General features: G+C 47.4%; 1 protein-coding gene across 2 annotated transcripts in view; it reads right to left on the bottom strand.

Annotated features, from left to right (window-relative positions):
- Positions 1–11816, bottom strand: part of INTS1 (integrator complex subunit 1) — a 28586-nt gene extending 16770 nt beyond the window's left edge. For both annotated transcript variants that reach the window (XM_061474077.1, XM_061474076.1), the window contains exons 1-23: positions 11758–11816; positions 11370–11660; positions 10594–10790; positions 10254–10391; positions 9640–9799; positions 9162–9267; positions 8701–8887; positions 8418–8563; positions 7977–8118; positions 7456–7632; positions 7031–7139; positions 6315–6435; positions 5578–5655; positions 4893–5050; positions 3667–3763; positions 3208–3299; positions 2813–2873; positions 2232–2429; positions 1862–1991; positions 1507–1686; positions 1270–1419; positions 525–704; positions 233–337 (exon numbers count right to left, since the gene is read on the bottom strand). In XM_061474077.1, the coding sequence (XP_061330061.1) occupies positions 233–337; positions 525–704; positions 1270–1419; positions 1507–1686; positions 1862–1991; positions 2232–2429; positions 2813–2873; positions 3208–3299; positions 3667–3763; positions 4893–5050; positions 5578–5655; positions 6315–6435; positions 7031–7139; positions 7456–7632; positions 7977–8118; positions 8418–8563; positions 8701–8887; positions 9162–9267; positions 9640–9799; positions 10254–10391; positions 10594–10790; positions 11370–11660; positions 11758–11815 (3261 nt within the window). In that variant the 5' untranslated portion in view covers position 11816. The remainder of the gene's footprint in view (positions 1–232; positions 338–524; positions 705–1269; positions 1420–1506; positions 1687–1861; positions 1992–2231; positions 2430–2812; positions 2874–3207; positions 3300–3666; positions 3764–4892; positions 5051–5577; positions 5656–6314; positions 6436–7030; positions 7140–7455; positions 7633–7976; positions 8119–8417; positions 8564–8700; positions 8888–9161; positions 9268–9639; positions 9800–10253; positions 10392–10593; positions 10791–11369; positions 11661–11757) is intronic.
- Between the last annotated feature and the right edge of the window lie 102 nt (positions 11817–11918).

Consider the following 11918-nt stretch of genomic DNA (forward strand, 5'->3'; position numbering starts at 1 on the left):
TCCCCATCCTATGGGCAGCTGGACTGGAGGTCATTGCTCCAATATCATTTCATGATATGAAACCAAAGCCACAGGTTACCTTCCAACACGTACACAGTAACGCAAACATGCAGTTACCAGATTCACATGCTCCCAAAACACTCATCCTGTTGGTACAGCAAGTCACCACTTTCCTGAGACAGGCCAGGTCTCCCCCATGCAACCCCTCTGCCCCAACCACCTGGCCTCTCACCAGCGCCAGGTCATTGTGCTGTCCCTGCTCCTCCACAGGGGCATGCTGGGAGAGGTACACCAGGTAAGCACTGATGGTCTGGGGATCCGTCTCCATGTGGATGGCCTAGAATGAGAATTCCTCTCGTTAGAAATCAAGATTTAATCAAAACAAGCATCAGCATAAGAAAAATTCTTTGTGAGCATATAAACATGTTGATATCGCATGTTTGCTCTGATTCATTTCAGCACGAGTAGGACAGTAGGACAAACAGCAAGCTGGTCACTTAATTTTTCCAGCTACTAACACCTACCTGCTGCAAGGCAAGAGCTGTTGTTGCTCTAACACTGTCAAACAGTGGCAGCCTCGGGAGGTCTTTCAGCAGCCACTGATATCCCTGCAGCAGTTCAGAATCACCAGAGTCTTCTTCCATGGGGTGATCTTTCTCCTCTCCATCACGCAGTCCCCCTTCTGACAGCACCAAGGACAGGCCCTGTAGAAGTCACATGGACACAATGGCTGCATTTGAAGCTGCAGCTGGACTACTACTTTCATACTAATACAATAGAAACAAGATTCAAACATCATGGAGCAATCCGAATGCAGCACATAACAAATATCTCAAATAATGTCTTTGCTTGACAGCTACCTCCACTTGAAGTTTCAGACTTCTCCAAGCATATTCTGTTTGAGCCCTGTGTAATTGTACTTGTCTTGACTATGCTCTAGAACAACAGGCAGTCACCCATTTACACTGCCCATTGGCTCCTGCCAATTACTCCATGGAACACATGATCTGTGAGTCTACACCTGAACTTCACAGGAAACAGCAAAATCTAGATCTACCTTAAGAAAAGTACTACTTGACTGTTGAACAGAGAAGGTTTTTGAGCAGTAGGGAGTAGAAGTGCATTTCATGGGGTTTGAAGACTAAGACAAGTTATGAAGAAGGGTGGCATGAAAGAATTTCACTGTGCTGGGTCTTAACTCATAAGAACCTAGGACTCTGCCCTCAGTTTTGGACAAACTTTAGTCAAGAAGATTTTCATTCTGCTCACCTTCATGGCAAGGACTCGTGAGGCCACCTGGGAGGAACTCAAGCGTCGCAGGAAATAGTCAAGCACCTCGCAAGTTGTCTGTTCATCTGCTTTGGGACCCAACAGCAAGTCTTGCAGGCGTCCAAGCAGCTGCCTTTGTTTCTGTTGTCTCTGTGGAACAAGAAGTTGGCCTTTCCAGTAAAGTCAAAGCTGGGATGCACAGAAAGGAGGTAACAGAAGTGATAAGAGAATACTCACCTGGCGTTTCTTGGCACGCTGGTCTTTACTCTCGCCCTCCTCCTCTTCTTCACCTGAGGTTGACTCATCAGCAGCATCATGCAGCAGGAATTCACAAAGGCACTGCACGGGTAGGACATCCAAGGAACCCTCGCTGGACTGAACCAGATCTGCCAGCCATGGCATTGACTGTGATGAGGCCTAGGAAGCAGGAGAATAACAATGCAACAGCAGCAGAATATAGATGCAGCACACCGATCATTGAATTCCAGAGCAGTAAACCCCCTTCCCCCTAGCTTCCTTTTGCCCCTCACTCTGCTCACATTTGAGACAAGGGATCAGATCCCAACACAGCCAAGCCATCGAGGCAGCCCACCTGTCTTTGGATGATGTTGAGAAGGAAGTCAGGATGCCGACTGCGGCACAGGAGGTGGCCCAAGCGAAGCGACTGGTTCAGGCTTTTTACCTGCTCCAGGACATGTGGTGGAGGTCTCCGTGGGGGGCCCCTGCCAGAGAAACAAGAAGTTATCCACCATGCAGACTTACCTTCACTCTGGTGTTGATGAGGATCAGCCAATTCAGAAGTGTATGAGTGGGACATGGAGGTGGCAACAGAAGGACAAGGACCTCAGGCTACCAAATCTCAGGGCTCCTCTTGCCCACATTAACCACCCTATGAGCAGTAGCTTCCTGATGAGCATTAACTGGGATTTCATGATGGCACCACCCAGCAGAAGGTTACTTACTGAGGGTCCAGACTTGTCAGCTGGGACAGCAAGAGGCTGCTGCTCTCTGTAATGGTTTGTTTCGTGGATGCAGCAGCCAGATGACCCTCAAATGCAAGAATCTCCTGTTTTTCTCTCTGTGAGATTTGGAGTTCACGATTGATCATCTCTGTGCGTGTCTCCTCATCCGTCAAGGTACATTGAGGATAGGAATAATTACTGAGAAAATAAGTTGTAAAAGAAAATTGTTATCTTGGCTTATTCAAAACTCATGAACCACGGGCAGAACGTCCTCAGAACCTCAGCTTCCATTAGGCAACATAGAAAGAAACAAGACAGCTTCCCAATGGGGCCAGAGAGACTGAAACCTTTTCAGCAATGCACACCACAGTTATCCCTCCCTATTTTAAGTTTTATTCCTTACTTCTAGTATTTCTGTTGGGGGAAAGTACCTTTCCCACTCAAACTGTGGTGTTGCTGCCAGCCACGTTATTTTACATCAGTTCTACTGGAAAGGAATGAGCCAGGTGGCACAAACTTCATGCAGACATAAATGTTTTCAGTGGTTGATTTGACCTATGTAGAGGTTTAACCATACTAACTTGGTCATGACCATTTCCATGAGCATCTTTAGAGAAGGGTACTCCTCCCAGGCAGCCAGACCTGCAGCAGAGAAAACAGCAATCAGGAATACAAGGAAAAAAAGTGAGGGTCTTTATATATATTCAAACACACTCCAAAATGGGGAGACACACAACAAGCTCACTTCAGAACAGCCCACCACACTTCAGAGCACAGGCCACATGATTCCAGCCACAAGGTGGTCTAAACCTCCACACTGTGTATTTTTGCACACACAGGGAATACACAGTTAGTTAACCGTGGTTATCTCATCAACCCAGCACATGCCTTGAACACAGGCATCCAGACTTCAGCAGAAAGCACCTTGGGCAATTTTTGCAGCAGAAATAATAACCTGATTGATGTCCACACTTACCAATGTTTTCAGGATTGAATGCAGCCACTACCAGCAGGAGAGGCCAGGCTTTCCAGTAGAGGGTAGAAATAGCTAGATTTGGAGGCTGGTACCTGCAAAAGCCATCCACAAATACAAACTGTCAGATCTGGTTACTTAAGCCCACCTCAAGGCTGCTTTTCTCCTTAATCATGCACTGATCTAAAGATTCAGCCTCTTTCAGGAGGGACAGATAGATTCAACTGAAAATATCACGAGCAGAAAGGTCAGAGTCCTTGCAGAGGAAAGCCCATTCTATGAGTCAGGTCTTAATTAGGTCTTAATTGCTCTAGAGAAATTCCCAGCTGAACAGTGAAAGGTTTCCTCATGACTCTGTTATTACAAACTCAAAAGCATCTCAAAACCTGTGAGTTAGGACTGTTAGTCACCAAGTGGAAATGAGCTAGATCACAACAAGATGGTCTATGCGATAAGCCTTACCCTGGGGGTAGCTGGATATTCTCTGGGTGGTGATAAGTGCACAGATTTAAGACTGCATCGATCAGCTGGATTCTTTCTACCCTCAGGACCTCGACATCTGGAGGAGAAGAAAAGACTAAGCAAGTTATTGACCTGTCTACCTGGCTGAAAGTCCTTCAAGAAAAGCATTACAGTATAAGAAAAATTTCACTTCAAGCAACTAGGTTATTGTGGACTTGTTCTCATGATATTACAGGAACAAAACCCAACAACACTTTAAAAAGCAGCAACACTTAAAAGTTGTAAGTCAATATATAAGGATATCGAGCTTTTCAGCTCCAATTTGGTTTAAATTCTTAAGGGCAGGTTTTTTTTCCCCAAATGCATCCAATATGATACCTGTTTCAAAACTCAGATAAACTTCTTCACATAAGCAGTAAATCTGCTAGGAACTTCTGGGGCTCAGAGGAACTAAAAATGCTATTCAACTTTGTTGCAAGTTTTCAGACTCACTCCAACTCCAATTCTTCCAGTATCTGAAATGGTGCAGCATTTAATATGCTATGCTGAGAGACTGGACATACTTTCACAGCAAAGTCTAGTTCATTCCACTTGCACCGGATTAGACTTTGCTATTAACCAGTGAGCACTAAGAGCATGTAAGATGCTTTAGAATCAAACTCTGACACAAACACATGTAACTCAATGAGCTCCAAGGATGACAGGACAAATGCTGAATGAATTCATAACAGGGGTTAAGAGTTAAGGTTGCTTTTGTAACTGCTATTCTGTAACAGTGTTTGAATGGAATGATGAGGAGCATGCTATATATAGGTTTATTACCTTAACTTCCAACCTTTTCATTTTTGCATGGCCTAAAAATTTCTACTCATTTTACAGTATGTCTAAAGGACTAAACTGAATTTTTAGATGTTAACTCCAAGCTTTGGGTGGTTATTCACAGTCCTTCATCCTCAACACAACCAATAATTTCCCCAACACTCCATGACACAAAATTAGAAACAGAGAGAGACAGTAGTAGAAAATAAGAAGCTTCTCTAGTGAGAAAGCAACAGCAACATGTGCCTGGCTTTCAGCCAACTGCTTAGCCACCCCAATTAAAACAGGCTTTAGGTGGTGCAAAGGCTCTCTGGTATGTGATAGGAGCTACCACAGCCAGCTGTGGCAATAACAGGACATGAAGACAGGAGGAACCACTTGCTGACTGGAGATTTATGCAGTCTTACCATCTGCTTGCACAGCCGCAGCCCGCTTCACCAAGTGGTCAGCGAGCTCCATAGCATCCGCAGGGCCAAGAGGAAGGTCCCGCGACAAACCAATCACCAGGATCCGCATCAGGGTGTCTTCAAGGATGGGCACCTCGGAGCAGAGGCGAAGGAAGAAGCTGCATGAGACATGAAACATCAATCAGGTTTCTTTTGACAGCAGTATGAGGGCTCCTGAAACACTCCACAGACCCTAGAGCTCATCTGAGCAGAAGAGAAATCACAGCTTAGTTCACAATCCCTTCCCAAGTATCCAGCTCCAAATGCAACTGCCTGAAACAAACTGCTTTATGGAATATTGCTCACATTGCCTTGTACCTCTACATTTCAGCCTGCTTGAGTCTGAGCTTCCTAACATTACCCCAGTAAAGCAGACAGCACAGGACGGCCCTTCTCACAATTACAGCATCAAGATACAGAATAGCCTGGCACAGGGAATAGGAATAAAGGAGGAAGAGGATCAGATGGAGAATGGAGCAACATTCCTCAATCTTAAGGCAATGTAACAGATGAAGAAAATCTGAGCATAGTTCCAAGTCTTACTAACACAGAGCTATATAAGGAACACCAGAAAACACCCATTCCTCTGCCTCCAGCTACAGCAGCTCCATGCCAGTACCCAGCTATGGGTGGAGAAAGCACTCACTTGCGGTCACTCTCAGGGGGCCAGTTGTCCCATTTGTAGTAAGTTTCTGGCTGTTCTGTGAAGAGCACCTTGTGAAGGCTGTAGAGACCAAGTGGACAGTAAACACGATCTATGTGATTCTCAAATACACATTCAGCAGCCCAGTCTCCCCAGACTCCTGCTACTGCTTCCCATCTTACACATGAAGGAGCCTCCTCAGATAATCTAGTCTAGCAAAAGTAACAACATGAATCATAACAGAGAGGACTGCACAGTATGGGCATTCAGCTTTTATACTTCAATAACACATCCCACTTACTATTAATTCTGGCTTGACCTGCTACTGTAATGCCTTGTGCCAAGAGCCCAGGATACAAGCTGTCTGCCAGAAGCAGGCAGGAAAGACACCACTACCTATGGAGCCTACAACCATACAGCCTGAAAAAGGACAGCAGACAAAGGAACAAGGAGTCCACAGGGATCATGCTTCGTCAGGAAACTGGAAATTCCTTATTGTGTGGACCCAAATAATTCAAATCAGAAATATTTTCCATTATATATTTCTGGTAAGAGGATGGATCTGCAGAGGGGGAGACAGTCCCAGTATAAACGCTGCTAAAACAGTTTCTGTTCCCTGTCTGACAGGAGGAGAGAAATCCAACCAAACCCTGGCATACACATGTTTTTTCATAAAATGTCATACACTGTTGGGAAAGGAACTGCCTATGCATTGCAGATCACCAAGCTGTGTTTCTTACCAGTGCACATAGTCCTTTGGAGCCAGCTTGCTGATAGATGGAACGACCGTATGAAGCCACCAGACAGCATCTCGTTGGATAGCAGCAATCTGGTTCTGGAAAGAGCGCAGCACTTCCAGGTCTGAAAAACAGCCAGGTTACAAACTACGCATGTATGAAGAGCATCTTCAAGAGCCAAGCAGGAGAGGGTGGCTGTTTTAAGAGCAGATATTAACCAAGGCTCTGAAGCATCAACAGTAAACTGGGGAGAGGTACAGTGGGACAGCCTTGAGTATCCCAGCACTGACACCACACATACTTTGCTTTCGGATGCTTGGTGCAACAAAACCACAAGATGTAGCATGGACAAATTAAGTGTTGTGAGAAGAAGATACCCAGGCAGTCACATCAGTGCCACCCCAAAGGTCTGTCTTCTCAGCATTAAATACTCAGTAATCCTAATGGCTGCCCCTCCGGGCTTGAGGCCTCTTCCTACACAGTTCCCTTTCCCCAGCCTCTCGACCACTACTTCCATAGATACAAGAATCACCCAACCATGGAAATGTCACATTTCCCAGCTCTGTCAGTCTCAGGATGATAGCAAGCACCCCCATGTTTCTGTTTAGAATGGAGACTTTCACCTCTTCCTAACCCTAGATGCAATGTTCCCCCAACCTCAGGGGGAGGTATCTACTAAGCTGCCCATCTTCAGAAGGAACCCAAGTTGTTCTACTTACTCTTTTTTTCTCCTTTGTCCCAAGCAATTCCAGCCTCCTTCACTTGGGCTGTAATACCAAGCATCATGGAGACAGCTAGCAGATCAGTTATGTGGATGACAAATCGCTCCTTAAAAAAAGGAAAGATGAATTGTGCCAATAATACCCAAAGCTGCCTTCTGGAAAAGTGTTTTGTCATGCAAGATTATGATCATGGATGTTTGGAAATGGGATATGGAAGCAATGCTACAAGACACACAAATATTGACTCACTCAGGTAACAAAGAACAAAAGAAAGAGCAGCCAGAAAAGCAGCTACAGAAGAGCCCAGTACACCACTGGTACACCCAGCCGCACAACAGTCAGTACACCACTGGTACACCCAGCCGCACAACAGTCAGTACACCACCGGTACACCCAGCAGCACTAGGGTCCAATAGTGGTACCTTAAACTCCATTTCTGCATACTGGGCCTCTTTGCGTTCCTGCATCAGACCCAGACAGAAGGCCTGGAAGTTGATCTCATGCTTTGTCTGTTTGATGATCTCTCGCAGCAGAGCCCGTGAAGCTCGCAGGTAATCGTCCTTAGTGGTCAAAAGATCCTGGAACACCATTGCTAGGTACTAAGGCCATACAGAAAGAGAAAACTTTCAGTGAATTGTAAGGTATCTTCATCCACAAAATAAAACGACACAAGAAAACAGTTCCTGTCCTCGAGACCCCCAGGGAACTGTAATAACCATTCTCTCATGAAACTTCATTACCCCAAGGTTGGTCACCCAGAATGTGGGAGTTAGAAAATACCCCTGTACATTTATTCCTGACAAGTGTAATAATGTAATTTCAAAACAGTACAATACAGATCTCACAGTTGTATGTGAAAAGATTTCATTTGAGACTCAAACCAACTAAATCTCTCCGGTGGGGCTCTGGGAGTACCATCAGTCACACAAGACCCTACACCTACCTTTGGAGCTTGCTCTGAGCTATGCTGAAGCACAGTGTACAGGATCTGCATATTGTTGGGGTTTCTTGCATTTGACAGTTCGTTGAAAATCACAAACTTGATTGTGGTGCCCAGGTTATCCCTGTGTGCATTCAGCAGCTCTCTGCAACGGAAGACCAGAGGTATCAGAGCTGATGTTTCATTGTAGCTAGACCCACTGTTTTGATTTCTCTTTGAAGTATTTAGCACATGAAAGCGAAAAGGATGGAGCAGCACATATGTCCAGCAATATTAAAGGATTACAAAGATTTCCAGGCCACTGAAATCCATTTAAATGTCACACACAACACCCTGCGGTCCAAGCTGGTATTTAAAACCACTCTGCAGAGACACTGAGCCCATCAGGGCCCTGGGCACATCTTCCAGAGTGCTTCCCTTCCTGTTACAGTCCCAGTCACTCACCTGACACACAGCATGTAGTGGTTGAGAAGGACTTTCGGCTTGAGACGAATTTTGATCAGGTTGGAGATAACATCCATGTCCTCCGAGCTGTGGGTGTTGCAGTTCATACAGACTGACATCAGCAAGTCCTGAGCTGGCTTGGTCAACTGCAAAGGAAGAACAGAAAGGCTACTGTCACTTACCATTACAGCTCAGAAACTTATGCAGTGTACAGTATGCAGCCCTCCTGGATTCCAGACCAGGTCCAGAAGAGTTGTGCTGCTTCAACAGCTTATATCCTTACCTTTGGATTCTGCAGCCACATCTCCAGCCTCTGCACAGCCGTCTGTCGCACCTCTTTGTAGCCACAGGTTGCTGTTAGCAGTCGAAGGAGGTTCCTGGAGACATTGTCCATTGGCTGGCGCCGGTTGAGTTGGTCCCGCAGCATGTCTAGGACATATTCCTCCACACTCTCTGCAAGGTCTTCATACCTGGGCCACACAAACTGCCTTTTATTCGCTTCCACAGAAGTCAACGCAATCACACTTTGCTGTGTTCAGAGATCAGCATCCTTTCTTGTTTGTGGTACACATTACGAAGTCTACTCTTTTCTCCTACACCCAGTTTTATCTGATGCTTAACATCCTCTAGAAAGTGCCATGGGACAGATAGTGCAAAGGAGCTCCCTGTTGCAGCACTGCAGGAGTGGGTGAGCACAGACAGATCTGCCACACAGCTACGTCAGAAGAGCAAGAAGCACTGTACCTGGGCATGAGCTGGCCTGCCTGCTCTGGGCTCATTTTCTCCTCTGCAATCAGCAGCTCGCTCTGGCTATCTTCCTCCTCTGTCATGGAAGGGTGTGGGCTGCTTCCTAAGAGAGACCAGCACACAGCATGCTTCGTAAGACAACTCCTTTTTCTACAGGGCACTCGCTCATGCTCTCATGTGTTTAGCTTCTTCCAAGGATCCCCTTCAGCAGCACTGAAGGAAGCCACAATTAGTTGCTTCCTCACACTGTACCACACACACACAGAAGCACATTCCCCAGACCTCTTTCACTGCCTGCCCTCAAACGTCCCCAGGAAATGAAAGAGCCCCAAAGAGAGGAAAAGCAATGCCTGGAACTCAAAGTCTATTTTATCTGACACCATCAAGTAACAAACTATTCTACCAGTCAATGAGCTCATCAGGCTCCATGCTCTCCCCACCCCTCTCTGCTCTTGCTTCCCAAACACCTTCTTACCAGCACTAAGGTCCCCTCCGCTACGTCCAACTTCTCCATGCAAGAGCATGCTCTTAGGAGGCATCTTTGTGTTAAAAGCTGTTTGGATGTTATCCACAAACATCTTGCAGTGAGGGCTGTCCACCCAGATGCGCTCCCCAAGGGAGTCCTCAATGTAAACCTGCAGAAGAGATCACAAACCATGCTCAAGCTGTTATTTTTACTGATTAATCAAAGGAGTACTTGTGAGCTTCCCCAGATTTTATTTACTTCCAATATACAGCTGCAAAGTAGGAAATCAGCATAACCACTGCATGAATGGAAAACAGATCAGATGACTGCAGGAAAGCCACATAAGAGCAAAAAGATCCCAACCATCACAACCCAAATTCTACAGGCACCAACCCTCTCAAGCAACACAGCTGATTAATCCTTAGCAAAGATTTTACAGCTTCTACAGCCAAAATGTAGAAGCTGGTCTTTCAAAAGCTTAGCCTTTTAAATTAATGGGCTGGTTTAATTCCTACAGACAAATTAGAAGACCCTGCAACACTTGTATTTCCCAACCCTGGCTGGTTTTACCCAGTCTGCCCACCACTGCCTCAGCCCAGCAGAAGCACCCTTGGTTCAATAACCTTGACAAAGATCTCCGGCCAGTTCTCATCCTCTTCATAAGCTGCCATCAGAAGGTTGCAGGCCAAGACAGACACAAGGCTATTCCCTTTGGCTTTGAAGTTGATGGAAGCATCTCTTCGGAGCAGACTGCACAGTGCCTGGAATACCATCCACAAAATTAAAGTAATAATCAAGCCCTCTAACAAGAAAGCATACAGAAAAGCTTTACAGAGAGAAATACAAATTGCAGTAGCTTGCCACAGATATACAGTATTTTAAAGACACGCAGATTAAGCTTTGACCTGAGGGACACTGAACTGTGCTGCAATGATACATCAGCCTAAGAGGCACAGCCCTCACCTCAATAACCCCTTCAGTGGCAAAGATGTTTGGCTTGATTTTGGCCAGGTACATGAGGCTCAGGTACAGCGTGGTATCAGGTTTGGCTCTGTTCATCTTCAGCTGCTTCACAGCTCCGCACAGCACCCCCTCAATACGGTCATCATTGCCTTCTGCCTCTGCTGCCTCAATTTCATCCAGCAGCACCGTGGGGACAACTGCAATCACCAACACACAGGCATCAGCATTTACCTTCAATAACTTGCCCTGAGGTGCTGACAGGGCCAGTCACCAGGAAAGCAGAGCACAGACCAGATCACCTTTAGCCCTTGCAATGGCTCTTCCCAAACCTAATTGCTATGAAAAGCTCTGATTCACACCTGACAATGCCCCTTGGTTGTTATTCAGTTGGTTCATGCTAGCATGCTCCCCTACAAATGTATTAAACAGCAGAAAACGGAACGGCAATTCAAAAAGCAAGCCCCATTCAGATCCAGACTCTGCTAAAGAAATATATCAATAAAACACCACAATCCACACTCAAAGACGTCCCCAGAGAGCCTTTTGATGCTGCCACTAAACACCTATCCGGCAGGACAGTGAGCACAAGCGAATGCCAACAGGAGAGGAGACAAAACTGCCACCTCAGCCCTACATCCAGCACGGGAAACCCTTAAGGGCAGCGCACAAAGTCAGTGTGTGGGCTCCAAGAAAGGCTCCTGGGCTGAAGGAATAGGGAAAGGAAAACTCGCATCCCCGACCTGCCTGTGTCGGGCAGAAGCACCCTGAGGCCTCACCTTCGATCGGGATGACGGACGGCTCCTTGATGGAGGGTGAAATGGCTCTCTTCTCCGCCACGGCCGCCTCCGCCAGGCGTCCCAGGGCGCTGAGGGGCGGCGTGGAGGACAGCTTGGGCCGCTTGGTCAAGCCGGTCAGCCCCGCCGGGCCCGCTAAGGCGGCGGCCGCGTCCCGCTTGCGCTCGGAGGGCAGCCCGGGGGGCGCCGACTTCAGCAGGGTGACGGCGGCTTTGCCCTCGCTGCTCTGCCCCTTGGAGCCCAGCGCGATGAAGTCTCCCGGCGGCGGGTGCGCTGCGAGGGGACACGGGGCAGACGTGACAGCGCCGGGCACCGCACAACACCGGGGCCTCCCTCCCGCCGCCCTCCTCCCCGGCCCGGCAGGACTCACCGGAGGGCTTGGGCACGGTGCTGGGCCGCCGCACGGCAGCCGTCTTCGGCCGGTTCATGATGATGATGAGGATGGGGCCGCCACCACTGTCGGAAGCGGAACTTCTCGCCCGGCCCCCGCCCGGAGGTGGAGGCGAAAGACGCTCGCTCCGCGCTCCGCCC

Source organism: Pezoporus flaviventris, unplaced genomic scaffold (assembly GCF_033815535.1).
Source record: "Pezoporus flaviventris isolate CSIRO_AGI_PZ_B2104156 unplaced genomic scaffold, CSIRO_AGI_Pfla_v1 ptg000078l, whole genome shotgun sequence".
NCBI lineage: Eukaryota > Metazoa > Chordata > Aves > Psittaciformes > Psittacidae > Pezoporus > Pezoporus flaviventris.